Here is a 26,893-nt window from a genome sequence, read left to right on the forward strand (position 1 = left end):
CGTGACTCGGCTGCACCTACCTGAAGCTGGGCTGATCCATGCCAAACATGGCGGATAATTGCGAATATACTTTGTATTTTCATAACGTCTTCATCTGCCTTTGACCAAAGGATACAAAGTGCGGTGCCTTGATATAAACTGGCCTCCCTGATCTTTGCTTCCATAGTACTTCCAAGTACCTATCTACTTAGGCTAGGAGGTAGGCAATTTAGGCATTAGGTCGATATGTAGTATTCTTCAAATTTCCAGGTACCCAACATACCTCCCAAGGTAGGCACCTACCTCTAGGCAGGTACCTAATGTCAAATCTACCAACATGTCGATTACCAGGCTGAGGTACCTACCTGGTAGGTACCAGACGACCAAACCTCACTTTTCAGCCTTCCTTGGTTGCTCCTCCCCACCACTCCTCCAACACAAATTTTCTTCTTATGCGCCACCAACACATCCCCCCTGACTTTTGCTTTGGCACAACCCTTGGCGACCGACTCTGGGCCTGATGACGGCACCTTGGATCAGGAGCGACAGGGACTGCTCGCAGACGTTGAGAGTCTTGTGACTGAAGAAACAAGGAGTAGCCACGATGGAAGTGGCTTATTCTAGTCCCGGGAATGAGGAGCCGTCAACACCATCATCCTCACCATCCTCACCACCACCATCATTACCACCACCACCACCACCACCACCATCAGGTCAGGTTGGTATTGCTTTCCCGAGGACTTGGCTGCGGAACATGGTCTCACCAACATGACATGGTCGCAGCGTTACTATTGGCTGCATGCTCAGATCTGGACACACCAACCTCTTCGTCTCGTGGCGACATGGTCAAATGTCTCTCCTTCTCTCTGCCGGTACGTATGCACGGAGGTACTGACACATCATTATTCTGCTACAGACATGTCACCTCCCGATACCTGCTGTAATGACGGCTCAGTCCGTCCGTCTGTCTGCTGTTGAATGCTTTTTTTTATTTTTATTTTATTTTTAATTATTTTTTCCCCCGGAGCGGATCCAGCTCGATTGATAATTCATACTGCTACATCAACAGCAACGTCGCAAAAGGTCTGCAAAAAATCCACAAAAATCTCATACTCTGCGTGGGATCGATCATTGGGATGCAGATAGATGCACGACAAGGTCGACGGAGCGTTGCGTCTCATGCCGACAACGACAACATGGCCCGGATCAGGTTTTGCGACAACGTCCAAGTTCGAGCACAGAATCGCCCGCGTCTCTGAACGATCCAGGATGCTGTTTCGAAACTTGGCACTATGGAAACGCCCCACGAGCTGTGCCCTGCCTAACATGGAACATGGATTCAACTACTCCGTACTCCGTACATACATACATAGGACACATAGGACTCGAAATCGGCACTAGGCAGCTTAACTTTAAATGGGAAGTTGAGCGACCCAGCGGCCCAGTTTCCCCACCTCAGTAATCTGTAAGCCCGGGGAATTCGCCGCAAATTACCGTTGATCATCGCGTACGGACAGGGACGTGCTCCGTGCTCCGTACCTCGTCACTATTAGTTTCACCTAGGTCCCCATGTCTCCCAAATCTACTATGTCAAACTTGTGGTTCCCTCCCCTTGCATCCAGGGGTTGGTCAAGAAAATTTGAACGTTCAGGAGTTCCTCCCGACTGCTCCTGGTCCCGAATCCTTGATTGCCTACCTACCTACCTACCTGAGGGTACAGGTCAACCGACCTGTGTTCCCCCCTTGTCATCCGACCCCCCTATAATAACTTAACTGACCTGACCATTGCTGTGGGCTATACTCTTAATATAATTGGTTTATTAGGGAATAGTGGGTCAGGTCACCTTATATAGAAAGCTATATGGAGAAGTACTTTCTCTGATATTTTACTAGGTTCTTAGGTAGGGGTACCTAGTAAAAGAAATTAAAGAAGTCGCTTTCTTTAGAAAAATATAGGGAGAAGTACTTTCTCTGCTGTTTTATTAGGTTCTTATGTAAGGGTACCTAGTAAGAATATTAAAGAAGTCACTTTCTATAGAAATATATATATAAAGGTACCTCTTTTTCTATCCCTAGTACCTAGATACTAGGTACCTAGGTACTTCGTAGAAATATAAGAAGTCACTTTATATAGAAAAATATATATAAAGGTACTTTTTCTACGTATAGTACCTAAGGACCTAGGTACCTACCTAATAAAAGAAAGGAAGTCACTTTCAATATAAAAGTCTATATAAAGGTACTTTATCTACTTTTAATATTAGGTTCTTAGGTAGGGATACCTAGTAAAAATATAAGGGAAGTCACTCACTATAGAAAAATATATATAAAGATACTTATAGTCTAGTGGCTACTATAGATTAAGGGATCTACTACTATTTATTACCGTATCTCTATATTAGGAAAGAGTATTGGTCAGGTCTGTTAAGTTATTATGGGGGGGTCGAATGACTAGGGGGGGGCATAGGTCGGTTGATATGTAGTCTCTACCTACTTAGGTAGGTACTGAGAACGGAGTGCTTGGTACCTCATGTTCGACTTGAAAGCCCCGTTCGTGGCCCTCCTTCCTCGGTATCAGAAGACTCAGGACCAAGTCCTACTTTATCGCCACCCTCGCCCTTCCATCACCAGACTTTCTTTTTCTTTCTCCTTAGTGCACGCACTAGGGAGTGGTTTGGGTGTGCAGGATTTCCTCGGAGAGCGCGCTCCTCTTATCACCAGAGAGACGACACGCCCTGTTTCGCCATCTTTGTCGTTTCGTTTTGCATTTGAAGCCAGCCAGCGACTTGCGGAGCAACTGGATCCCTACCGTCCGTCCATGTTTCGGGTGAGAATCCCAACGCCGAAAAAAGCTCAGCACTTTTGCGCGCACAGCCCTGTGGCAGACAGAGGACGGCATATCTTCATTATCAGCAAGTCCCGAGCTTGGCCCGTCACAATACCACCGATGCATTTGGTGGAATTGACAAGTCAAGCAATTTGTCGAACGCCTTACAGAGTAGCTGGTTATACGGAAAAGGCCCATTGTCATTCATCGCCATAACCAACGGCCGGCCGGCCGCACACCCCCACCGCACGCACCAACCCACCCGGCCTTTCCCTCTTTTTTTTTTTTTTTTTTTTTTTTTTTTTTTTCTCTCCCCTTCTCCCTTTTTTTTATATGCTCCTCCGGTACTACTAACTCTGAACGGAGTACTTCCCCTTGGTTAATCAACTTGCGCCCGAGTTTCATCCTCAAGCGATATTAGCCTCTCCCGCTTTCTTTGTCTCTTCGCTCACCCAGCCAGCCAAGTCGTTCCTTTATCCAGCCACATTCAATTGCAGACGATAAAGCAATTGAGAAAAAAAAAGAAAAAAAAAAAACTACACCCGCTTTCCGGTTGGCTCTTAATGTTCATCGGATACCAGCCATCGTGCCGCCTCTCGAGTACCTCCGGGGACAAGGTGCCCGTCTAATATAACCTCTCAACCCTGGCTCGCCGCCTTGCACCTACCTACTTTCCCCCGCCATATTCATTTTTAGCATTGTTCAATTTGCTCTCTAGTTTCCTCTGCTAAGCCCGACATTGGCATTTGCCTTCACACCGCAGCTACGGGACGTCTACATACCCCTTTTGGTCGTTAAATGATTGCTTGCTGGCTTGTCCCTGGCAAGACTTTGACCTTGACGTTGCCAAACCGCAAAACGCTCAATCCATGTCCATGTTCAGGCGAGTCCGCAAAGCTCATCGGAAAGCAAAAGACAGTGCCGGTTTCCCATACGACGACGAGGGAAATTCGCAGCTCACGAGTCGACCAGTCTCCGTAGACTTGATTGATCACCCTCGCATTGCACCTGTGGCACAATTTGGGCCTGACACGGGCCCTGCCCCTTTCGCCGACCAGGATTTCCCCTCTCATAAAGGTATGGGGATTGACATCGACGCAACTGAAGATTGGCCATTGCCAGTCCACGCTTGATTTTCTGATTCAACAACTGGGGTTTCCAGAGTCCACATGCGCTTGGAACGAAAAAGAAAAGCGACTAATCCTCCCATCCTTAGGCCTCTCTCATCGGCTCTTTCCACCGCAGCCTGGGGGCAACGGTAGCCATCGAGGCGACTCGTCCATAGGTTCGACTCGATCCGCTACGAGCACACCGTCGCGCAGAGTAGGCGCTATCGATAACAACGTCATGGCTAGCACGGCCGAAAGGAGCCGTTCCCGGCGCGAAAGAACTTTTGTTGGCAGCGAATGTGCTGTTTGCGAAGAGCCCCTGGAACACACTCTTTCAGGCGAGCGGATATTGCAATTCTCTTGCTCCCACGTCGCTCACGAAGCTTGCTTTTACGAGTTCATTCGCGAACTCGACGGGAAGCACTGCCCTACCTGCGAAGCTCCGCTCCACCTTGACACCAGCCGAGGGGGCAATGTCATAGACATCAGTTCGTTGGCCTTGTTCCGAATATATTTTTTTTCCCAATGGGGAACAAGTCCAAAGCCAGGTTGCTAACCCGAGGACAGACAAAATCAGCAACATGGTTCGCTCAGCGGCAAGTGATGGTCGCTCAGCGCAAACCCCGACACCGACCTGGGACAACCAGACTCTACGGCCGCCAAGTCTTGAAGAGTCTCCAAACAAGCACCATGTCCAGCAACTCACCAGCAGTGGACGCGAATGCGGCACCAAGGGCAGCCTCCGGGACAGCCGAGACGCGTCATTGACTGACCGACATGGTTCCTCAAGGCACGCGAGAAGCGACAGCGAGGCTACAGGCGTCGCCTCGTCCGGTGGATACCCGGAGACGATGCAAAGCACGCCATGGCGACATGATTATGATGTGCAAGCCATGGAAACGTCACCCGGCAGTCCACGCGCCATTTCGCGCAGCCCTATCCCGTCTCCAATTGTCACAGTCCGATCCGAATTTCCGACCATCAACCGCTCTCGCCAGCAACAAACACTAACCTGCTTGGTCACTGTCGAAGTTGCGGGTAACAGCTGGAGGCCAGACCCTGAAGACCTTGCCATCGCCTATCGTCAATCCACCCCGGCCAGTGCCAGAGTCGATCAAACGATGACTCACACAGTGACTCAGGCACCGCGTGCGCCGAGATTCATCCCCTACGAATCTCCCGAGGTCTTGGAAGAGATTACCGAGTCTCTTCGGAATCGTGTTGACAACTGGCACGGGCTAGACTTTGGAAGGTGAGTAACAGTGGTTCTCTGCTCGAGCGCGACGCGACCGTCGGACTTGTCTCTCTCCTCTCAACACACAATAATCGCTAATGTGTGACTTTGCAGATTTGGTCAATTGAGACTCTACGGAACGCTACGTGTCGGTAAGGACAAAGTATCATGGCAGGAACTAGAGTGCTACCTGTTTGCCGAGATGCTTATTTGCGTCAAGGAGAAGAAGCTGCCTCCCCAGGCTGTAACCCGCTGGGACGGTAATTCCGTCTCAGGGCAAGCAACCAGATGCTCTCTTAAAGGGAGCATCCTCATCAAAAAGCACTTAAACGAGGTATCCGAAACCGGGTCTTTGGACGAAAATATCCTGACGCTCAGTCTCTCCGTCGCCGACTTGCCGCAATTCCACCTGCGGTTCGACAACCGGAACCAGCTTAAGCTGTGGAACCAGGCGCTACTGGACTTGAACATGGTTGAGCCTTTGATGGTTCGAAGTCCCGATTTTGACCGCGGAGAAGTGTCAGAAACGGACGAGGAGACTGAGTGGCTGCGATCCAGACCCCAAAGAGTCCCCTCCACCACATCCTCTTGGGGACCAAAGTCCGTCACCACGGCACCGACTGAATACACCAACTTCGCCGCCAAGGCGGCCCATCCACACGGCTCGATACACGTTCCCGTCGACGTTGTCGTTGTTGTCCCAATCTCCTCATCTATGCAGGGCGTGAAGATGAACTTGGTGCGCGATGCGCTAAGGTTCATGGTCCATACACTTGGCGAGCGAGATCGAATGGGTTTGGTAACTTTCGGGTCCGGCGGAGGTGGAGTGCCCATTGTCGGCATGACGACAAAGGCATGGCCCGGCTGGACCAACGTCCTGTCGTCCATCAAGCCGGTTGGCCAAAAGAGCCATCGGGCGGACGTGGTGGAAGGGGCCAACGTTGCCATGGACTTGTTGATGCAGCGCAAGCACAACAATCCCATTGCAACCATCATGCTCATTAGCGACGCATCCACGGCTGACGTCGACTCGGTCGACTTTGTCGTGTCTCGGGCCGAGGCCGCCAAGTAAGTGAAGTCCTGCACGTTTCCAAAACAAGCCCCTGCAGCGCAACTAATGTCGGCTTGCAGAATCAGTATACACTCATTTGGGCTGGGAATGACGCATAAACCCGACACCATGATTGAGCTGTCGGCCAAAACCAAGGCGTCTTACACGTATGTCAAGGACTGGATGATGTTGCGCGAATGCCTGGCTGGATGTTTAGGCTCTATGCAATCGCTCTCTCACCAAAACGTCAAGCTCAAGCTGAAACTTCCCGAGGGCTCGCCGGCCAAATTTCACAAGATCAGCGGGGCCTTGCAAATGACGAAGAGGGCAAGCGGTCGGGATGCGGAAGCTTCTCTTGGCGACCTCCGCTTCGGCGACAAGCGCGACATCCTGGTGCAGCTCGTCATAACTCCTGACAGTACGTCGCAGGACCAGCTACCGCAAGATCCATGGGACAACATCGTCTCTGGGCTGGAGGCTCTCGGTGGGTCGTCGGAGAACGAGGCCGAGAGGGCCTTGTCGATCGAGGAGGTTCCGTTGGTGCAAGCTGATCTGAGCTGGGACGACATACTCCGTGCGGGTACTCTCCAGCACATGCCTCGACCGTCGCTTTTGGCCATTACCATGTTGCCTCCAAGCTCGAGCCAAAAGAAGTCGCGGCCCAGCTCTCCGCCGATCCCGCCGCACCCCAACATAGTTCAGCGTCGTATGGAGCTGCTGACATCCGATATGCTCACCCGGGCTTTGACGTTGACGAGCCGTGGTCAGCACGATCGGGCCCAAACATTGTTGAGTGAGACTCGATCGATCCTGAAAGGACTGGGTAAGGGAGGCCTTCCTCCAGTACCGCAAGGGAGCAGCAAGCTTTATTCACCCTTGGCGCCTCCGGTTGGGACCAACGACTCGGCCTCCCGTGCCCTAGCTGGCACTCCTGATGGGAAGCGCAGCCCGTCGCCCCCGACGCCAGCCACGTCGTCTGGCGGAAATGGCTCTGCGCATGCACAACTCGGTCTTGGCCGGTCCCATGACGAGTTTGGGCTAGGAAGGGGCATCGATGCGGGCACCGTAGCGGCGTTGGATGCCGAGCTGGAGGCCAGTCTAGAGTGGATAAATCACCCTGCCATATTTGGACGGGACAGCCGCAAAGCCGTGCTGCAGGCCATCGGCGTCATCAGCTCCCAGAGAGCCTTTACCTTCCGCACTCCAGTCGAGACCTTGTGGGCTGGCCGCGTATGCGGCATCAAGCGTCTCTCAGACAAGAGCCGGGAGTGGCGAGCGGACGGCGGCGGTGGGGGTGGTATCATGGAAGAAGCTTGATGCCCCCGCCCCCCCTCCCTCCCTCATGACCGTTATCGTCGCCGTGGCCGTCTTGGTCTTGCCGAGGAACTCGAATTGCCAAGGAAAAGGCCCCCAATCTGCACACCGACAACCGCTGCAAAACGGCACCGGTATCGGTATTCAAAAATTTGTCGGCGTGTTTCTTTTTCCCCCCCCCCCTTTTTTCGACATGCTAATTTTTCTGTTTACGATTTGACGTTATATATGAAGACATTGGCAGACGCTTGTGCACAGACATGGACTTAGACGGGCCTGTTTAGTTTGTTTTTTTCTCTTTATTTTTCTCTTTAGTTTTTTGGTCTGTTTCTTTTCTTGGATATCCCAAAGCCGCGGACCCTGGGCTGAAAAACGATTCGCCGTGGAGTCGGAAAGAAAGCCATCCTCGTCGACTCTGGCACGCGCAACGTCGCGCTCATGTCCTCTTCCCACGATACCCGCCGTTCTCGGCAAATCGCAGCGGTGGTCTCGGTTTTCAAGTTTCACACTTTACTTTATTCGCGTTGTCTTGTGTGTGTCGGGGCTTTCCCTGCCTGACCCGAATCGGGATGAGGGGGGAATCTGTACATTTCCTATTCTTTTCACTCGTGGAAAACCCTGGTAAGGTGCTACATGCAGTGCGCCTAGGATATATATATATATATTTATACATAAACATATGCACACATATATGTATATGTAGTTGGACGTTCTTCTTCCGTCTTTGGGCCGCCGACGTGTGAAAGGTACAGGTTGGCTGGGACACGCTTCAGTGGATTGGAGCTGGAGGGTTCACGTATCAAAGCTCGGCGAGGTCAGTTACGCACTTGATAATCACTAGGTGCATGGTGCAGTGCACCACGACGTTGATGCAGAGGCCAGACCCATCCTTGTCTTGATTGTTCCACGGGCCCTTTCTTTGGGTGTCTTATCGTATCCACGATTTCCGCGCATCGTACACTGACTGCCCTTTTGGGGAGCATCATCCTCCATGACCCCATGTAATCCGGCCAAAGCATATCCATTTCGAGCACACCCTTTTTGTTTTTGTTTTTATTTTTTTATTTTTTTTCGAATCCGTTTCCGTCGTTGGTTTCGTCCCCAAACTGCACCTAGTCCTCATCCCAATTCTGCGAGTCGAGTTTTGCATTAGCAATATCCGTGTAAAGGCGGTATATGCCAGGTGCAACGTGAGCAAAAAGACACACACACACGCACGCACGCACGCACGCACGCACTTAGAGAGAGAGAGAGAGAGAGAGAGAGAGAGAGAGAGAGAGAGAGAGAGAGAGAGGAGCGACTTACCGGGTTGGGGCCTGGGGGCTTGGGACCGCCAGCTTGTCTGGCGACAATGATTTGATCTACCGACAAGACTGTGCGAGCGGCCTCTGTGGCGAGTTTTATGGCCCACGATTTCGACGCCAGGAGGTCGAGGATTCCTTCGTCAGTCGCGTCGAGGATGCCGCTGCCGTCGTTGTTCTGTAAAGAGATTTGCCTGGGTTAGAAATCGTCCATGACGGTCGTAGAGATTAAGGGCGCCAGAAAAAAAAAAAAAAAACGTGACTCCTTCCCAAGAAAAAAGGGGGAGGGGAGAAGGGTTTTGGGAGGGTTAGACTTGCATCAACATCCACGCCCGTGTCGCCGTCGTCGATCTTGTGATGAGCAGCGTACAATCGACTCAAAACCTCGGTGGCGTCGAGGCCGCAGCTCTCGGCCAAGGTACGGGGGATAACCTCGAAAGCTTCGCCGTATTTCTTGATGACGTATTGGCCGAGGCCAGACGTCTTCTCGCCCTGGGCTTGTATCTTGGCGCTCAGCTGAATCTCGGTCGCGCCCGCCCCGGGCACGAGGCGTGCGTCGCGGGTGATTGCCTTGACCACATTGACGCCGTCGTCAACGGCGCGCTCGACGTCGTCCAAGTGGTTCTGGGTGGCGCCCCGCAGCACCAGGGTGGCGGTTCTGGTAGCCTCGTCCTCTTGCCTGAAGACGGTGACGCGGTCGCCTCCAATCTCAAGCGTCTCGACGACGTCGATGTTGCCCATCTCGTCCGGCATGGGCGCGCCCAGTCGTGCCAGAGGGGTGGCGCCGACAACGCGACACAGCCGGCGCAGCTCGAACTTGCTGAGGATCCTGATGCACAGGATGCCGTAGCGGTTGAGATAATGCAAGGCCAAGTCGCCAACCTTGTCCCCGCAGACGGCGACGCGCAAGCCGGAGTCGTGCAGCTCCTTGATGGCCGTCTCGAGCTGAGCCTCCTCGCCCTTGCTGAAGTCCATCATCTCCTTGGCGTTGTGCAGCAGGACGGTGCCCTTGGTCTCGGTCTGGCTGGTGTCGATGGGGCAGGTAAAGACGCCGACTTTGGCGCGGCGGGCCTTTTTGACGGAACCGTCGGGCTCCTTGGGGAAGACCATGCCCTTGACGACGCGGCTCTGCTCCAGACCGCCGCCCATGATCTTGACGACGCGGACGTTGTCGACGCTGAAGTTGGCGGGGTTCTTGGGCAGGACGGCCAGGACGGCCTCGGAAACGAGGTCGGCGAGGAAATCTTGATTGCCGTTTTGCTTGCTGGCAATGACGGTTCGGATGGCCTTGCTCAGCTCCTCCGGGTCCCGCATGTCCTCGACCTTGTCGACGACGAGCTTTTCCAGCGTCTCGAGGGCAAAGTTCTGGGCCTTTTCGTAACCAATGACAATGTCGGCCGACTTGAGCCCCATCCTCAGGAGATCCTCGGCCTTGCGCAGCAGCTCGCCGGCCAGGACAATGACCAGGTTGGTCGCGTCGCCCATCTCGGCCTCCTGCTGCTGGCTTGCCATGACGAGCAGCTTGGCGGCGGGGTGGACGACATCGAGCTCCCGGAGAATGGTGGCAGCGTCCGAGGTCAGGATCATCTTTTGCAGGTGGTTGATGACGACCTTGTTGCGGCCGTAGGGGCCCAAAGACGTCTGGACGGTGGAGGTGACGGCTCGGCAGGCATCGATATTTCGCAAGACGGCGCCGTCTTCGGAATCGTAGCTGTGACGGGGGGGGGGGGGGGGGGGGGGGAGGGGTTGGTTTACGTCTCGGTTTGCGTTTTGAAGCTTGCGTTTTGCGCCTGGCGGAGGAGAGGAGAAAAGAGAGGAGAGAGGAAGGAGAGGAGAGGAGAGGAGAGGAGAGGAGAAGAGGTCCGGTCAAACTCACTTGTTGTAGCCTTGCTTGAACAGGCCCGCATTGGGGGCGCTGGGGATGTTGAGAGACATTGCGACGACGTGACGTTGCGAGACTGGACGACAAGCAGGCAACGTATCTCGCAGCTAGGGCGTCGATGATGGATCGGGATTCTTGAGCTCTCCAGCTGGAAGGACGAGGACGGAACAAGCAGACAGAGCACGAGCAGCAAGTTACTGTCCGGGTGGCTCGTTGGGCGTAACGGTACAGGAACAGAGCAGAGAGCCCCGCTAGAAAATCTCAAGCTGCATTGTCTGGTGTCTTCAATGTTACATGTTTATACAAGGTAACGAACGTTTGGTTGGTTGCTTTGTGCCCGGCGGTCAGGCCACAGCCAATCAGCTGATGCAGCGCCGCACCAGGCTGCATGTACCTCCGTATGATACATTACTGTATGGTATGTATGCTGTAAGTCGCCTGCCGGGCCCCAGACATGCACTGTACGGGCCATCGTACAGCTGGGCCAGGCAATGCTTACAGCGTCAAGTCGCAGCAGCCTAATGCTGGTCAATACAGTACAGCACAGTACATGTAAATGTCAATTCAATGCCCTCTCCCTGTATTTCAATGGCCTCTGTCTGTCGTCAATCAATCGCCTCGACTCAACCGGTACATCCACCACCACCACCACCACCTCCTCCTCCTCCCCATCGTCCATCATAACCTCCATTTCCCCTTCATCTCCAGTCGTCAGCCTGGTTTTGACCCCTTGCCGTGCGCATACTGCGTCGCCCTCTTTTCCATCCCGTGGGCCGCCACTGGGCTCGTCCTCTTTCGCCCGACCGCCCACCCACCCACCGTGTCGAGACGTCGAAAAGCCATTGGCCCTCTCCCTCTCCCGTCCTGCTCACCAGACGGCTGATTGATTCGAGTTGGCTGCTTTGTGTTGCACATCAAGCATGGCTCCTCAATCGTGTGAGTCCAAGATTTGATTTGCGCCGCGTCCAGCCCTCCTCGGACTCTGTGGTCACCTCTGTGCTTTCGTCCCTTGTCTGCTGCGCTGCTGCGCGTCCGCTTGTCGCACCCGTTCTTTGCGCCCTGCCATGCTCAAGCAAACAGCTGCCGCAAAAGAAGCATTACTTTCTTCTTCTTCTTCTTATTCTTCTTCTGCTGCTGCTTCTTTCTTTGCCATCTTCTTTTTTTGCTTTCTCCTCTGACGTCCGATCTTGTGAACCAGCCACTCCTCCGTCACTCCCTCCATCCGTCGAGGAGGCTTACCGTCGCAAATGCGTGCAGCTCAAGAACCGGACCAACGAGGTCGAAGATGCAAACGATGCCGCTAGACTGCGTCTGGCAAGAATAAAAAGACAAGTCGAGAAGCTCCGAATAGAGAGAGCCTTCCTGCTGGAGCAGCTCTCTAGGCGCACCAGCGCCAATGTCGAGGACTCCGAGGGTAGCCCCAGTCCGCCACCAACGGTACGCATCCCCAAGTCTCGTCCAGATCTAACCTTGGACGGACCAAAGCGAATACCCAATTGCGTCCCCGCCCACCGCAGCTCAGGCAGTGTCAAAAAAAAGCTAACATCATTCTCTTCCTCCATCTAGCCCAAGGACAAGCCGTTGCGGATCAAGAGAGGCCATAGAAAGTCGGCCCTTTTGGACATGGATTCCAAAGCCACCCCCAACAGCTCCTTCAAAGGACCTGCGTCGCCGTCAGACTTGCAAGCCAAAGGCCACGCTTCCGACAGAACCTCGACTAATGGCGTCCGCAAACCATCCAAGAATCAGAACCCCAAGAGCGCCTTCGAGCTTTACTGCCTCGATGCGCGGCCTGCCCTCGAGGAAAATAACAGGGACGATGAATGTGACATTGACGTTGACGAGGAACTAGCCCGCGCGTGGGCGGACCTCCCCTCGGCCGAGAAGGGGGAGATTCAGACCAGGTTCGAGGAGCTGTCCAAGAAGCCTGATGATGGGGACGACAACGACGATGATGAAAAGGACAAGCCGGACAAGGATCTTGTTGACCAGACTCCCGAGAAGGAGGGCAAACCTGGTGGCAAAACCGACACGCAGGATGAAGATGTCGAGATGACCAACTACGATACCGAGGATCAGGATGGAGAAACGCAGATGGACAAGGACGGCGACGACTAGCATGAGAACGGTACTAAGGGAAACTGGTGTGATTGGGCCAAATAACGCAGAGCCGGGTGTGCGGTGCAAGGAGTTTTAAAAAAATATGTCTCCATCTGGGTTATTCATGACGCTATTCTTTTTTTTTTTTTGGCGTCTTCTCGGAAGGCGTTTTATGTTGCATTCCCATTTTCATTATTTTATTTTTTTTATTGCCGCTTTTCTTTTGTCTCTCAACATGTTGAGGAGGTAGAGAAAAGGAATGTCGGACTTTGGACACGGCCCATTTTGTTTACTCGTCAAGCAATCCGTGTAGGAATTACTACCCAAGGCCTACTGCGGCATTTGTAAACTGACAGAGATTCTATCCTTTGTGCGCAAAGTCTTGACTAACCTGAACCGTAAAACAAGACGCCATACGTGATGTAGTATACAGGGGGTGAGGGGAGAAGAAGACGGTGGTTTCCTTGTCCAAGATTGGGCTGGAGAAATTCTAAGCAAGAAAAGAAGAAGAAGAAGAAGAAGAAGGAGAAAAGGTGCGAGAGAGTTGGTAGGTACCTTTGCAAAAAGATGGAAACTCCAGGGAACCCCCTCGGGCTCAAGAGAAGAAGCAAGAAAGAAAGGGCAGAAAAATAAAAGGAATAAAAGGCCGCAGTCGAAGAAAGCTGTCCTTGCTTGACCCATTCACACGTCGCCAGCCCAAACGTCAACGACAATATTTATACAAGCCACAAAAATCTCCATGGCAATGAGTACAATTACTAAGGCCGGTTAGCTGGATTGGCTTGGGACGAGACACCAGTGACCAGGGGGGGAGGAAAGGGGATGCCAAAGCCGTCCGCGGACGATGATGCACTTACCAATCCACTCGAGTTTCTCTCCGTGGCCGTGGCTTAGCTGATCCTTCAAAACAGCCAGCAGGTCGGCAATCACATCGAGCCGTTCATTCAGCAGACCAACGCGCTGGTCCATCTCCAGGTAACTCCTCACGGCTTGGTAGACGGGCTCGAGCTGGGGCTCTACCCAGAAGAGCTCGGGAGTGTCGAGGACAGAGCCGTTGAGATGGATGGCGATGCGGAGGATGAAGAGGTCTCCGATTTGCATGTTGATCTGCTTCCGAGACAGGTTGATTTTGCCCGTGAGGGCAATGTGGGCGGGGATATCTTTGCATGTTTCGACAGTGGTGGCGATGAGCTCTTCGTACAATGATGTCTGCGCAACCAAACCCAAACCCAAACCCAAAACCCCCCCCCCCTTCTAGTTAGCGTTTGCCGGTGCGGACCAAGAAAGCAAGTGGGCGGCCCCCCAGGGAGCTCACCTTGACACTCTGCGCCAGCGCGTGAGATATAGCAAGCTTGATCATGTAGTTGTTCTTGTCTCTCAGCGTGATGAAGTCATTGTATATGCGCGCCTGGTAGTCGCGGGTGTAGTAAAAGTTGAAGAGCTCAGTCTCGATGTCATCTGGGGCGAGCTTTTCCAGCTCAAACTTGGCTAGCTCTTTGAGAAACTTGGCTTCTTGCGACTCGGTCATGCCCCATATGACAACCACGCCGTAGTCGAAGAGGAAGACCTCTGGCGTGTAAACGTGCGTGTCAACCCGTGAGGCGCCCTCGGCTGCGGGGGCCTCTTCTGTCACGCTTGGGCCCAACACGGTCTCGTTACACGGCTGGGACGAATCAACAGCAGCGGCAACGGCAGCGTCGCCGCCAGGGAACTCGTCGCCGCCATATCCAGAGTCGTGACCGGCATTGTGCAGAGCAAAGATGTGATGACGGCGGTCTTCATCTTCCAAGCTCTCACTGCCTGTCGAGTGGCGTCGTTCGTGCTTTCTGACAGGGTCCTCATGGATCCTGCTTGGCTTGCTGTACGAGTATGGCGTGTATATGCACTCGTCAATGATTTTGGGATTGGCGCCTCGCAACTTGCCGCGGCCCTTGAGGAAACGCATCAGGGAATCCATGCGGTACTTGTCGGCGGTGCAATAGGCGGTCACGCGGGGGAGCCGATCGCGGTCTCCTTTGCCCAGCCGAGCCGCGTCTCTCCTCGCGTTGGGGTCCTTGATTCGGGTGTACTGCGAGTAAACGTCTCGCCCGCTTTCCTCGTCCTCTCCGTCCTCAATGTCGGGGTTGGGCAAGAGTTTGAGCTTTTCGGTTTTCTTGGTGCTTCTTTGGGGGCCTATCTTGGGTCCCGGTCCCGAATGGGGTTGGATGATTTGTTGGACGGCGCCATGGCTGTTTCGTCTCCGGAGCTTGTTGTTCAATGCCGTCAACACTGGAGGTCCGGCACGAGGGGGAGCGGCAGAAAGGCTGGCGGCGGAGGGCGGATTGCCGCCCCGAGGGGGGTAAGAATCCGACTCAAAAGTCTTGGTGACGGGATCGGAGCTGAATGTGACCGTTCTTGCCGTCCGCGGCCGGGGCTGGGGCTGGGGCTGGGGCTCGGTGTCGGTGTCGGTGTCGGTGTCGATGTCGATGTCGATGTCGGTGTCGGTGCCGGGGCCGGGGCCGGGGCCGGGGCTGGTAGCAGAAGGGGGGACGGAAATCAGAGGTGTATTCTCGCCAATCGCTTGGGGATCCATGGTTCCAAGTCGCGCTACCCACGGGTACTCTGGACGAGAGACCCAAGATCTTGTGAGCTATTGAGGGTGGTGGTCGGCCGAGCTCAGAAGCTTGCATGAGGGTGCAGTGCAGCACCAGGCTTTTGGTTCTCCAAGGCGGCGGCGGGGCCGGATTGATGGGTACGGCTCGGCAGAATGGCACGTCATGCCAAATAAACAAAGCCGAATTGATGGATTGATGGATTGATAGATTGATGGTTGACGGCAGGTAGATGGACGTCGAGGGTTGGAGCTTGGCTTGGAAGGACGCGAGTCGTCGGAAGAGGAAGTAAGTCGGGAAGATTTTCAGCGACGTATCACGTATCGCGTCAAATTGATGACGGCGGCAGACCTTGGGTCTCGGTTTTAATTCGCAGCATCTAATGCGCGCTAAGCGGGCTAGCGCCGAGAGTAGCGGGGCAGTTGCAGACTACATAGGTATACAGTACGGAGTACTGAGTGTAAAGTACGGAGTACGGGGCCACACGCTGCAAAAAGCACATGTGTGCCCCGTACCGCCTACCTTTACGTGAGGTTCCTTACCTACCCCTTAAGGTGCCTTGTTAAGAAATGGTTTCACAGGACTGGTCGGTTTGCGCGTCAGCCAATTCTGCTGGATACTATGTTAGGTTAGGTACTTGACTCCTGGGAGTCGAGCAGAGCGCCAACCTTGTACCTGGGTTTCAATGTTTGTTCCCTCGGCCAGCGCAACAAGGTTTTCTCCGACGTGAAATTACCAAGACTTTGCCAGGCGACTGCGCTGCACCGGCAGCCCGGACAGGAACAACAAAGCCCCCGAACTGCCGCCCACACAGCCTCACCTCGTATGCAGGAGGGGCGACCGGACCAACAGGTCATGTCTGAGAGTTGACCAGGGCCCTTACCAGCCCGCCGACTTCATGCATGCTGCGCACTGCGCAGTGCGCAAGTTACTTGGGCTGGCGACTTGGCGGCTAAAAATACGTCGTCGAGGGGCCGAGTAGCGCCAGGGCTTTCCAGAAACGGCAACGAGTTGAAATATCTCTGCCAGGCAGAACAAAGACACCCCCCCTTCCCCTTGCACGTACGCGTAGATGGTCATCGACCCGCGAATCCCCTGCCTCCATCAGGTACAGTAGGCACCCTCCACCGAGTACCGACAAGCTGCATCGCGCCGATAACCCCTGACGCAGAACCAGAGCAATGCTGTCTTGCGTAATTTTGGCTGTGCCAAGGCGTGGATGGCAGGCATCCAGGTTTGGGGTTTCGCGGGCGAGCGAGCCGAATACTGCACAGTGCAAGCTGATTCTGCAAGCCGGGTATCTGCACCTACCTTAGGTGCCTCTAGGTACTCGGGTACCTATCTACCTACCTAAGGAGGTAGGTACATAACCTTCCTCTTCCCAATAGCCTAGGTACCTAACTAACCTACACGTCCGATAGCTTGTTAGTAGACGTCTGGTCGGCTGGCTTGTAGCACGCACGGTGCTGGTGCTGTCCTTGCGTCCCCCAAGCTCGCCCCAAGCAAGTGCGCAATCCAGTCAATCAATATATGCTACATGTGTACATATGCTTAGCTACTGTAGCCAACCAAATCGCCCATATTCTTCTCCAGAAGTCCATACAGCAAGCAGCCCATGCCAACTTTGTCCATCCAACTTGACTCGACAACCCGCCTTCTCTTCTTCTCCAGCCAGCCCTCCACCAAAGGCATATCGTCGGTAAACCAAACCCTCCCGCCTCCCCCCAGCCGCTGCTGCTCTCCCACAACGTCATCCGCATCGAGGGCCCGCCGTTCGCTTTTATATTCTGGCCCAAACTCCCGCAAGTGGTCAACGACTTAGCCCAATCCCCCAATCCCCCCCCCCTCGCCGCCCACAGCCATCCTATTCATCCGGGACAAAGATATCCAAATCTGCATGCGTGGCCGCGTCAGCCTTCCATCTGACTGTCTGAGCACCGCTCATCCTCCGGCATGGCTGGGAGACCGACAGGAGCTCGTCACGGCGGATCCTCTGGAAATCGCGACGACCTGCTGCTGGATCTAGACAATGGCCAGCCGGCATACAGCGGCGGCCAGAGGTCGACCCTGACCGACGACGATCTTATGCGACGCTACAGTCGCGACCAAGAACCTGAGGAGCGACCGTCCGTCTCCTACGATGACTTTGTCGGCGCAGCAGGCTCGTCTCCGTCTCACTCTACCGGCGCCGGCTTGGGTATTCCGCAACAGGGTCGGCCTGCACCGTACACGTCCAGGCACTACAGCCAGACCTCGGAGCTCGGAAACTACCAGCGATACGCCGACGACTTTGACGACTATGCAGCCGATGGCGAGTCATACTACCAGCACGGGGGTGCCGGCGATGGGGGCCCTTCCGCAGCTCGGAGCAGTGCTCGAAAACGCAACAGCGTCCTTGGGTTGGGCGGTGGCTTTCTGGGGAAAGTCAAGAACAAGCTTGGCATGGGCCAAGGATACTCGGAAATGGACTTGCCCCTGACAGAGCATGGCCGGGAGCGCGGAGCTCCAGCCGCTGCCGCTGCCGCTGCCGCGCAGGGTGAGCCGCCGAGAAGCAAGGCATTCGACATGGGCAACTTCAAGTTCGGATTTGGACGCAGCAAGCCTGATCCCTCTACCCTGGGACCTCGAATGATCCATCTCAACAACCCCCCGGCCAACGCTGCCAACAAATATGTCGACAACCACATCTCGACAGCCAAGTACAACGTCGCCACATTCCTCCCCAAGTTTCTCCTCGAGCAATTCTCCAAGTTTGCCAACATTTTCTTCCTCTTCACAGCCGGCCTGCAGCAGATTCCAGGCCTCTCCCCGACGAATCGGTACACTACCATTGCGCCTCTGCTCATCGTGCTTCTCATATCAGCTGGCAAAGAACTGGTGGAGGACTACCGCAGAAAGCAGGCCGACAACGCCTTGAACACGTCAAAGGCCCGGGTCCTCCGTGGCTCCAGCTTCAACGAGACGAAGTGGATCAACGTGGCGGTCGGAGACGTGATCCGTGTCGAGTCGGAGGAATCCTTCCCGGCAGATTTGGTCCTTCTCGCCAGTTCCGAGCCCGAGGGTCTCTGTTACATCGAAACAGCCAACCTGGACGGCGAGACGAACCTCAAGATCAAGCAGGCCTTGCCGGAGACGTCGTCCATGGTCTCCCCCAGCGAGCTCAGCAGGCTCGGCGGACGAATCAAGTCGGAACAGCCGAACAGTAGCCTGTACACGTACGAGGCCGCCTTGACCATGCAAACCGGAGGCGGGGAAAAGGAGCTGGCCCTGAACCCGGAGCAACTGCTGCTCCGCGGCGCCACCCTGCGCAACACGCCCTGGATCCACGGCGTCGTCGTCTTCACCGGCCACGAGACGAAGCTGATGCGAAACGCCACGGCGGCGCCCATCAAGCGAACCAAGGTCGAGAAGAAGCTCAACTGGCTCGTCCTGGTCCTGGTCGGCATGCTCCTGGTCCTCAGCGTGATCTGCACCGTCGGAGACCTCATCAAGCGCAGCGTCTACGGCGACTCGCTCAGCTATCTCTACCTGCACAAGATTGACAGCGCCGCCCAAGTCGTCAGGACGTTTGCCAGAGACATGGTCACGTACTGGGTGCTTTTTTCTTCGCTCGTGCCGATTTCCCTCTTCGTCACCGTGGAGCTGGTCAAGTACTGGCACGGCATCCTGATCAACGACGACCTCGACATGTATTACGACAAGGCCGACACTCCCGCGACCTGCCGAACCTCGAGCCTGGTTGAGGAGCTGGGCATGGTCGAGTATGTCTTCTCCGACAAGACCGGCACGCTTACCTGCAACCAGATGGAGTTCAAGCAGTGCACGATTGCCGGCACCCAGTACGCCGACGACGTCCCGGAGGATCGTCGTCCGTCCGGTCCTGCCGATGAGATGGGCATCCACAACCTGGACAGGCTCCGCTCCAACCTGGCCGGAGGCGGCGAGGCTGCGCTCGCCATCGACCACTTCCTCACCCTCCTGGCAACCTGCCACACCGTTATTCCGGAAATGGACGAGAAGGGTCGCATCAAGTACCAGGCCGCCTCCCCTGACGAAGGTGCTCTCGTGGAGGGCGCTCTCCAGCTGGGCTACCGCTTCACCGCGCGAAAGCCCAAAGCAGTCATCATCAGTGTCGGTGGCCGGGAACTGGAGTACGAACTCTTGGCCGTGTGCGAGTTCAACTCGACTCGGAAGCGCATGTCGGCCATCTATCGTTGCCCAGACGGCAAGGTCCGAATCTACTGCAAAGGCGCCGATACCGTCATCCTGGAACGGCTGCACCAGGAAAACCCTCACGTGGAGGCCACGCTCCGTCATCTGGAAGAATACGCATCCGAGGGCCTCCGCACGCTCTGCCTAGCCACGCGCGAAGTACCGGAGCAGGAGTTTGCCGAGTGGTTCAAAATCTACGAGGCTGCCGCAACGACGGTGGGGGGGACCAGGACGGACGAGCTGGACAAGGCGTCGGAGATTATCGAGCACGACTTTTACTTGCTCGGCGCCACGGCGATTGAAGACCGCCTGCAAGACGGCGTGCCCGAGACCATCCACACCCTGCAGCAGGCCAACATCAAGGTATGGGTCCTCACCGGAGATCGTCAGGAGACGGCCATCAACATTGGCATGAGCTGCAAGCTGCTCAGCGAGGACATGATGCTGCTCATAGTCAACGAAGAGTCGGCGACGGCAACGCGAGACAACCTGCAGAAGAAACTGGACGCGATCCGGACCCAAGGAGACGGCACCATTGAAACCGAGACGTTGGCGCTGGTCATTGACGGCAAGTCGTTGACGTACGCCCTGGAGAGAGACCTGGAGAAGCTGTTCCTGGACCTGGCCATCATGTGCAAAGCCGTCATCTGCTGCCGAGTGTCGCCGTTGCAGAAGGCCCTGGTGGTGAAGCTGGTCAAGAAGTACCAGAAGCAGTCCATCCTGCTGGCAATCGGCGACGGCGCCAATGACGTGTCCATGATCCAAGCCGCGCACATTGGCGTGGGCATCAGCGGCATGGAGGGCCTCCAGGCGGCACGGAGCGCCGACGTTGCCATTGCCCAGTTTAGATACTTGCGCAAGCTGCTCCTGGTGCACGGGGCCTGGAGCTATCAGCGCGTGAGCAAGACGATTTTGTTTTCGTTTTACAAGAACATTACTCTGTACTTGACGCAGTTTTGGGTGAGTTTTTATTTCCATTTATATGCACGTATATACATGTATATGCATGAATATATGCATATGTATATATATGTATATGTATGTATATATATATATCGATGGCGTAGTGACGGCGGTAAAGGCATTGTGTGAAGCGTCATCGTCATCGTCATCATCATCTTGCTGACTGGGGACTGCAGTTTACCTTTCAAAACGTCTTCTCGGGCCAAGTCATCTACGAGTCGTGGACATTGTCCTTTTACAACGTCTTCTTTACCGTCCTCCCGCCGCTGGCCCTCGGCATTCTCGATCAGTTCATCTCGGCGCGCCTGCTGGACCGGTACCCTCAGCTGTACGCCATGGGTCAGAGCAATTACTTTTTCAAGCTAAAGACGTTTGCCCAGTGGATCGCCAACGCCTTTTACCACTCCATCGTCCTGTACATTTTCGCGGAACTGATCTGGTACGGGGACTTGATCCAGGGCGACGGCAAGGTGGCAGGTCACTGGGTCTGGGGAACCGCCCTCTACGGCGCCGTCCTCCTCACCGTCCTGGGCAAGGCGGCGCTGGTGACGAACAACTGGACAAAGTACCACGTGCTGGCGATCCCGGGCAGCATGGCCATCTGGTACGTGTTTATCGCCGCCTACGGCATGGTGGCGCCCATGGTGCACTTTTCCATGGAGTACCACGGGGTCATACCGAGGCTGTACAGCAGCCCCGTGTTCTGGCTGCAGACGGTCGTCCTGGCCGTCTTGTGCTTGATACGGGACTTTGTGTGGAAGTACGCCAAGCGCATGTACTGGCCGCAGACCTACCACCACATCCAGGAGATTCAAAAGTACAATATCCAGGATTACCGACCCAGGTACGGAGCACACACACACACACACACACCTTACCATCAGCCCACGTCTTCACACCCCCCCCCCCCCCTTTTGTTCAGCTTCCGTTTGGCATCGGCACAGTAGTTGGCAGCTAACAGCCAGCAGGATGGAGCAGTTCCAAAAAGCGATCCGAAAAGTTCGGCAGGTGCAGAGGATGCGCAAGCAGCGTGGCTATGCTTTCTCGCAGGCCGACGAGAGCCAGACGCGCGTCCTGCAGGCCTACGACACGACGAAACACCGCGGCCGATACGGAGAGATGGCCAGCTCGAGACCAGCATAGCGGGCAAACGAAGCGATGTGCATTTCCTTGCAGCTCTATTCTTGTTTTTCTTGTCTTTTTGCTCTTCTTTTTTTTTTTCTTTTTTTTCTTCATCATTTTCCTCTTCTTCTTCTCCCTTCTTCTCCCTTCTTCTTCTTCTTCGTCTTCTTCTTCTTCTTCGTCTTCCTCTTCTTCTTCGTCTTCCTCTTCTTCTTCGTCTTCTTCTTTTTCAACTGCTTCGATTCGCGTGCATGTCATCCGCCTTCGTCGCCGTCCCCCTTGCACGAACAGTACGGCCAAAGCGCGCGGCCAACCCGTCGCAAGAGCGGACGGAACGCGTGGCGTAGACGGGGCGAAAGAAAGGGTGGGGAGCGCAGGATTTCTGATGTATCCAGTATCATTTTTCACATGCATGGGCAAGGGATGGGTTCCAAAAAGGAAATAAAAAAAAATAAAAAGAAGAGAGAAAAAGAAAGATCGGCAGTGTAATCCAATCGACTGTGCAAAGCAGTGAGTGTGCAGTGCAAATCGAGTCTTGAAGTGAGATTTCTTTCCCGCTTCACGTGCTCCCGTGCTCGCTGGAATTTTTTTTGCAGCTGGGCAAAAAGACTTTTTTATTTTTTATTTGCTTATTTGTTTGTTTATTTATTTATTTAAATCACTGGCGCGCGCGCACGGGCACGGGAACGGGCACGTGCTCGGTCCCATTGGCTGGGGATTTAGATCATTCCCTGGGCTGACGCGTTGCGTGGGATTAGATTTGGGCGGCCGCGCGCAACGGTGGACCAAGACGAGGCAGAGCGGGCGCAAGGAAAGGCCTGGTGGGTGCTTGGCTGAATGATCGGTCGGTCGGTCGGTCGATGGGCGCAGCATGCCGAATCACTGAGCAGCAGGGTAAAACAAGACGCGTAAAACTCGTCCTCATTCGCATTGCTTTTTCCCCCCCCATGTCCACCCTTCTTCTCAAACAAGGTACGTGCCCCTAAATACGTGCCGTGCCGGTAAGTCGAGGCAAGGCAAACAAAGCTAATGTTGGTTACTGCTGATGGCTCCGCATCTCCCAGTTGCTGTTTACCATGGTTCACTGCATGACCCTCCCCCGCAAATTGAGATTTGAAAAGTTTACAAACAGGCCCCCGTCTCACGCCTTTCGGAACAGGGTACATACTCGGTAAAGTCAAGCAGACAAGAAACGAGACAGACCCCTGCAGCAGGGGAAGCACGGCGACAGGGCGCAGGTACCCCCAGTCGAGTCGTAGCCCGTTGGACGCCTTGGCGAGAAAACCCCACAATGAGCCCAGGCCTGAGATGACGGGCTCGGTTGAAATAGCGCCGTCTTTTTGTTTTGTTTTGTTTTGTTTTGTTTTGTTTTGTTTTTTTGGGCTTCTTCTGTTCTTCGTTTTTTTTTCTTTTTTTGGAAATCCTTTTTTAGGGGCGATCCAATCAGGTGGGGGGGAAGGGGGTGCTCTGCCAAGCGCGGTGCAAGCACTACCGCCTCAATACCGGAGTCACTAATTCGATGCTTTTGGGTCGTGAAGAGGCCCCCGGATGGCGGATCGGCAATGGCCGATCCAAGCCGGCGGAGCCCGAGTCGTGGGTGTAAGCACCCGTGGCGTATTGGTAATGGCCAGCGTCGTACGTTGACGACATGCAAGCCCCCCAGGGCCGCGGGTAGGACCCGGCGGGGCTGGTGGCCGCGCTCCGGCTGAACGGCCAGATGCCGCTGCCGTTGCTTGCTGTGGGCGACGGTGGACTTGGCGGGCCGATGGTGAGAGATCGGAGAGCGGAGAGAGCGAGAGAGTGGTGATTCGTCGATAGCGTCCCCGGCGACTCGGGCGGCGACTGGCTGAAGTGGATCGAGTTGGGACGAGATGGCGAGGCTCGAGGGATAATGTCGCGAGGTTCCAAACTCTCCGTCGTGTAGTATGTGTGGTATGGGTGGTGGTTGCCGAGAGCGGATTTGCACGCCTGCGACTGCGACTTGCAGGTTGAGCTCTGATCGACACGTCGGCAACTAAGCAAGAGTCACGTCAGTTTCGGGTTGACTATGCCAGTCGGTTTGACGGACAAGCCGAGCCGGGGGGGGGGAGGTCGATTCGCGGGCATGGCACACTTACGACTCGGAGCAGTAGAGGTGTTTGTCATCATGAGGAACAAATTGTTTCTCGCAAGTCATGCTGTGCAAGGGGAGAAAATAAAAGGCGGGTTAGCGCTCAGGAGAGGGGAAAAGGTCGGGCATGTGTATCATACCAGAATTGCGGGAAGCTTTCTCTCTCGTCGTCCCAAGCGTCGTAGGGGTCACGGTCACGGTCACGGTCACGGTGGCTGCGGCTTTGCTTCTGAGCCGCGACAGGTGTATGGCGCCTGGTCATGCTAGGTCTTTTGTGCCTTGCCGAGGGGTCGGTTGCTGTGACGGCCCGGCGAACGTCCGTCGTGGAGGAGCTGTTGTGGCCGTGGCCGGATTTTCGGCGGTTGTGATGCATTATCAAGGTACGGGGGGGTTTTTTTTTTCACAAGGCGGCTTTGGGGACGATTCTTGTCAGGAGGCGCCGAGCACCGCAACGGATGCACAGCAAAAGGCTTTTGCCGTCGTCCCAAGATGACAGACAGGCCCTCGACTTGATGGATGTTTGGAACTTGAACGATAAGATATGCTCGCCGGTCGGCCGGTAGCCAGTTGTCGGTTGCCAGTTGTCGGTTGCCAGTTAAAGGCCGTATAAACTCGAGAACACGCACTCTGTCGGTGCTTGTTATATGGCTGGAAGACGCTTCGACGTGGCCGACAGGAGATGTGAGTCGGGAGGGGGGAATGAACGTTCAATGTCCGCGTGTTGTTGGGAAACGATGAATGATGCGCCGAGACCGGTTCTAAGGATCAATGCTTATCGGATCCAAGAGAGGGGTGGGGGAGGGGGGGGGGGCGCTTGGATGGGCCTCGGGTCGCTCTAAATAAAGTCACGGGTGTGGTAAGGGTAAGGTAAAGAAAGAAAGGCAAGTCCAGTCAGTTGGTGGTGGTGGTGGTGGTGATAAGGGATAAGGCGATAAAGAGGCCCCCGGGGGCCTGGGGGAGGCGACAAGGGCGTGCCAGACAAGACCTGACCTGACCTGACCTGATCAGACAAGATATCGACGTAGCAATCAGGTCATAAGGAAGGTGCACCCCACCAGACCGTATCGTATGCACCGTATCGCACCGTATCGCACCAGCAGGCTAGGCTGGCAGGCAGTGCACTCGAGGGAAACAAAGGACTGGACAGTGGGGACTTGACGGAAACACGGAACACGGCAAAGCGAGGCGAGCCCCCAGACACCTCCTAGGTTAGGTACCTAGGTAGGTAGGTTAGGTACCTAGGTAGGTAGGTTAGGTACCCAGGTAGGTAGGTACCTAGGTAGCTGCCTTAGGTATCTTCAGGGAGATAAGCTTGCCTAGCCGCCGCTGGTGCATTAGCCTCTGCGAATTGCTGGCGCCCAAGTTGGCTGCGCAGAAACCTGCAAGGCTCTTTTTCTTTTCTCTCTTTTTTTTTTTTTTTTTTTTTTTTTTTTTTCCCTTCGGGGTGCTGATCAAAGCAAGCTCGATACGGGATGCCTAATTGGTGCAGCCGAGGGGATGGATGCTCAGGATTCAAGGGAGCCGGGAGTCGGGGGGGGCGCGGGTTAAGGAGAGCCTAATGTACGGACTACGGAGTTGAAAAAGGGTTTCTCTGGCGTGTTCGTCGTCTCGTCTCAAGATGACGTGACAGGCAACAAATGCCACAACACAACACACACGCACACTCACGTTGAGTTGACGCAAGTACGTGGCTTGGCGGTCCGGTATGGGCACGATTTCTTTCCATCTGGGTGCCATGTGCATCAAAGACATAGGCGCCGAGAGCGGAGAGGCACTGCCATGGCCAAGTCTGGTCGTCTGGTCGTCGGTACAGCACAGTACTACGTGCTATCGTCAATGTCTGGCGTTATGCTGCCGGCCCTGGTGCTGGCACTTGGCAAATTGGCAAATTGGGTTGATGATGCCATGGCAGGATCCAGTCAGGATCAGGATCAACAAATCAACACAAGAGTCACAAAGTTTTCGAACGGCGAGCCCTGCGGGGACGGCGGCGGGGACCGGCGGGACCTGGCACGACAGCTGGCCTTGCTTTTCTGCAAGCCCCCATGCAAGCCTCAATGCAAGCCCCAATGCATGCGATTCGAATTTGCATTGCGAACCAAAGCCTTTCCCCCAACCCAACTTTGCGTGCTTGGTTTGCGCAATGGGCAATAATTGTGGGGCGGAGGGGCGTGATTTGATGACTGGATGGCGACTTGTGTTTGTCGAGCGACTGGAGAGGCTATTCCCAACCGGGCAATCAGTTGCTGCGGGGGCTGATGGTTTGGGGGAGCAGACAAGGAATGAATGGGCCTTGGGGGGGGGGGGTGGGGGGTAGGATGAGATGAGGTCAAAGGGACGCGGGAAATTCCCACGCCCTTGTGGTTTGCCTGGTAGTAGCGTTTGAACGGTTTTGGCGACTTTTGAGTATCGATCCGTTACTCTGTCGGAACGCGGGCGGGCTTGTCTGTCAGACTCAGCAGTCCCCTGGTATGCGGGCTATGTGTCCGGAGTACGGAGTACGGAGTACGTACCTAGCATGGCATGTGGCAAGAAAGTTGCGGGGAGAGGCTTTGCTTTTGCGGGCTTTTGCACCCTCGGATTTATTTAATTATTTAATTAATTAATTTTTTTGGTTGGTTGGTTGGTTGGTTGGTTGGTTGGTTGGTTGGTTGGTGGATTGGTTGGTTTTTTTTTTTTTTTTTTTGTTCATAAAGAGGGGGAAAAGCACAACGTTTGGACAACGGATGATTTGGCGACTAAACCTAAAACTCAAACCCCAAGCTCAAACTCAAACTCAGACTCAGACTCAAAACTCAAAACTCAAACGTAGCAAGCAGAGACCAAACGTAGCAAGCAAGTCGACGGCAGCCGCAACAAACAAAACAGACAGAGAGCAAAACAAAGCTTTGCGTTCCCCTGCAAGCCACCCATCCACCAGTGGACGATGAACATTGAACGGCCGCCCTGTGCACCCTAATAATAGTAAGTTCCAGGCGCTCCCCAACCAAAACGTCCGGCTTATGTCAAGTACGGCGTATAGAGAGCAGTTCGTCCACAGCGAACCCAGGGCAGCGGCGGGGCGGGGCGGGGCGGGGCGCAGGCTCCGATTGACCTGC

The 26,893-nt window shown here is 54.8% G+C and overlaps 6 protein-coding genes across 6 annotated transcripts; 3 read left to right on the forward strand and 3 right to left on the reverse strand.

Annotated features, from left to right (window-relative positions):
- Nucleotides 1–3,675: 3,675 nt before the first annotated feature.
- On the forward strand, nucleotides 3,676–7,517 carry UV8b_03706 (uncharacterized protein; the record flags this gene model as incomplete). Its single annotated transcript, XM_043141204.1, has 5 exons — nucleotides 3,676–3,883; nucleotides 4,023–4,403; nucleotides 4,483–5,167; nucleotides 5,264–6,217; nucleotides 6,281–7,517. The coding sequence occupies 5 exons, from the start codon at nucleotides 3,676–3,678 to the stop codon at nucleotides 7,515–7,517; spliced, it is 3,465 nt and encodes a 1,154-aa protein (XP_042997138.1).
- Nucleotides 7,518–8,626: 1,109 nt separating this feature from the next.
- UV8b_03707 (uncharacterized protein) lies at nucleotides 8,627–10,750 on the reverse strand (the record flags this gene model as incomplete). Its single annotated transcript, XM_043141205.1, has 4 exons — nucleotides 8,627–8,644; nucleotides 8,820–8,993; nucleotides 9,134–10,526; nucleotides 10,692–10,750. The coding sequence occupies 4 exons, from the start codon at nucleotides 10,748–10,750 to the stop codon at nucleotides 8,627–8,629; spliced, it is 1,644 nt and encodes a 547-aa protein (XP_042997139.1).
- Nucleotides 10,751–11,617: 867 nt separating this feature from the next.
- Nucleotides 11,618–12,815, forward strand: UV8b_03708 (uncharacterized protein; the record flags this gene model as incomplete). The annotated part of the gene is made up of 3 exons (XM_043141206.1): nucleotides 11,618–11,633; nucleotides 11,896–12,134; nucleotides 12,264–12,815. The coding sequence occupies 3 exons, from the start codon at nucleotides 11,618–11,620 to the stop codon at nucleotides 12,813–12,815; spliced, it is 807 nt and encodes a 268-aa protein (XP_042997140.1).
- Nucleotides 12,816–13,478: 663 nt separating this feature from the next.
- On the reverse strand, nucleotides 13,479–15,369 carry UV8b_03709 (uncharacterized protein; the record flags this gene model as incomplete). Its single annotated transcript, XM_043141207.1, has 3 exons — nucleotides 13,479–13,555; nucleotides 13,655–14,006; nucleotides 14,113–15,369. The coding sequence occupies 3 exons, from the start codon at nucleotides 15,367–15,369 to the stop codon at nucleotides 13,479–13,481; spliced, it is 1,686 nt and encodes a 561-aa protein (XP_042997141.1).
- Nucleotides 15,370–17,341: 1,972 nt separating this feature from the next.
- Nucleotides 17,342–21,706, forward strand: UV8b_03710 (uncharacterized protein; the record flags this gene model as incomplete). The annotated part of the gene is made up of 3 exons (XM_043141208.1): nucleotides 17,342–20,560; nucleotides 20,740–21,407; nucleotides 21,532–21,706. 3 exons carry the CDS (start codon nucleotides 17,342–17,344, stop codon nucleotides 21,704–21,706), a joined length of 4,062 nt encoding a protein of 1,353 aa, XP_042997142.1.
- A 1,467-nt stretch (nucleotides 21,707–23,173) lies between these two features.
- On the reverse strand, nucleotides 23,174–24,168 carry UV8b_03711 (uncharacterized protein; the record flags this gene model as incomplete). Its single annotated transcript, XM_043141209.1, has 3 exons — nucleotides 23,174–23,699; nucleotides 23,803–23,862; nucleotides 23,936–24,168. The coding sequence occupies 3 exons, from the start codon at nucleotides 24,166–24,168 to the stop codon at nucleotides 23,174–23,176; spliced, it is 819 nt and encodes a 272-aa protein (XP_042997143.1).
- Nucleotides 24,169–26,893: the final 2,725 nt, after the last annotated feature.

The sequence above is a fragment of the Ustilaginoidea virens genome, chromosome 3 (genome assembly GCF_000687475.1).
Source record: "Ustilaginoidea virens chromosome 3, complete sequence".
In the NCBI taxonomy this organism is placed as follows: Eukaryota; Fungi; Ascomycota; class Sordariomycetes; order Hypocreales; family Clavicipitaceae; genus Ustilaginoidea; species Ustilaginoidea virens.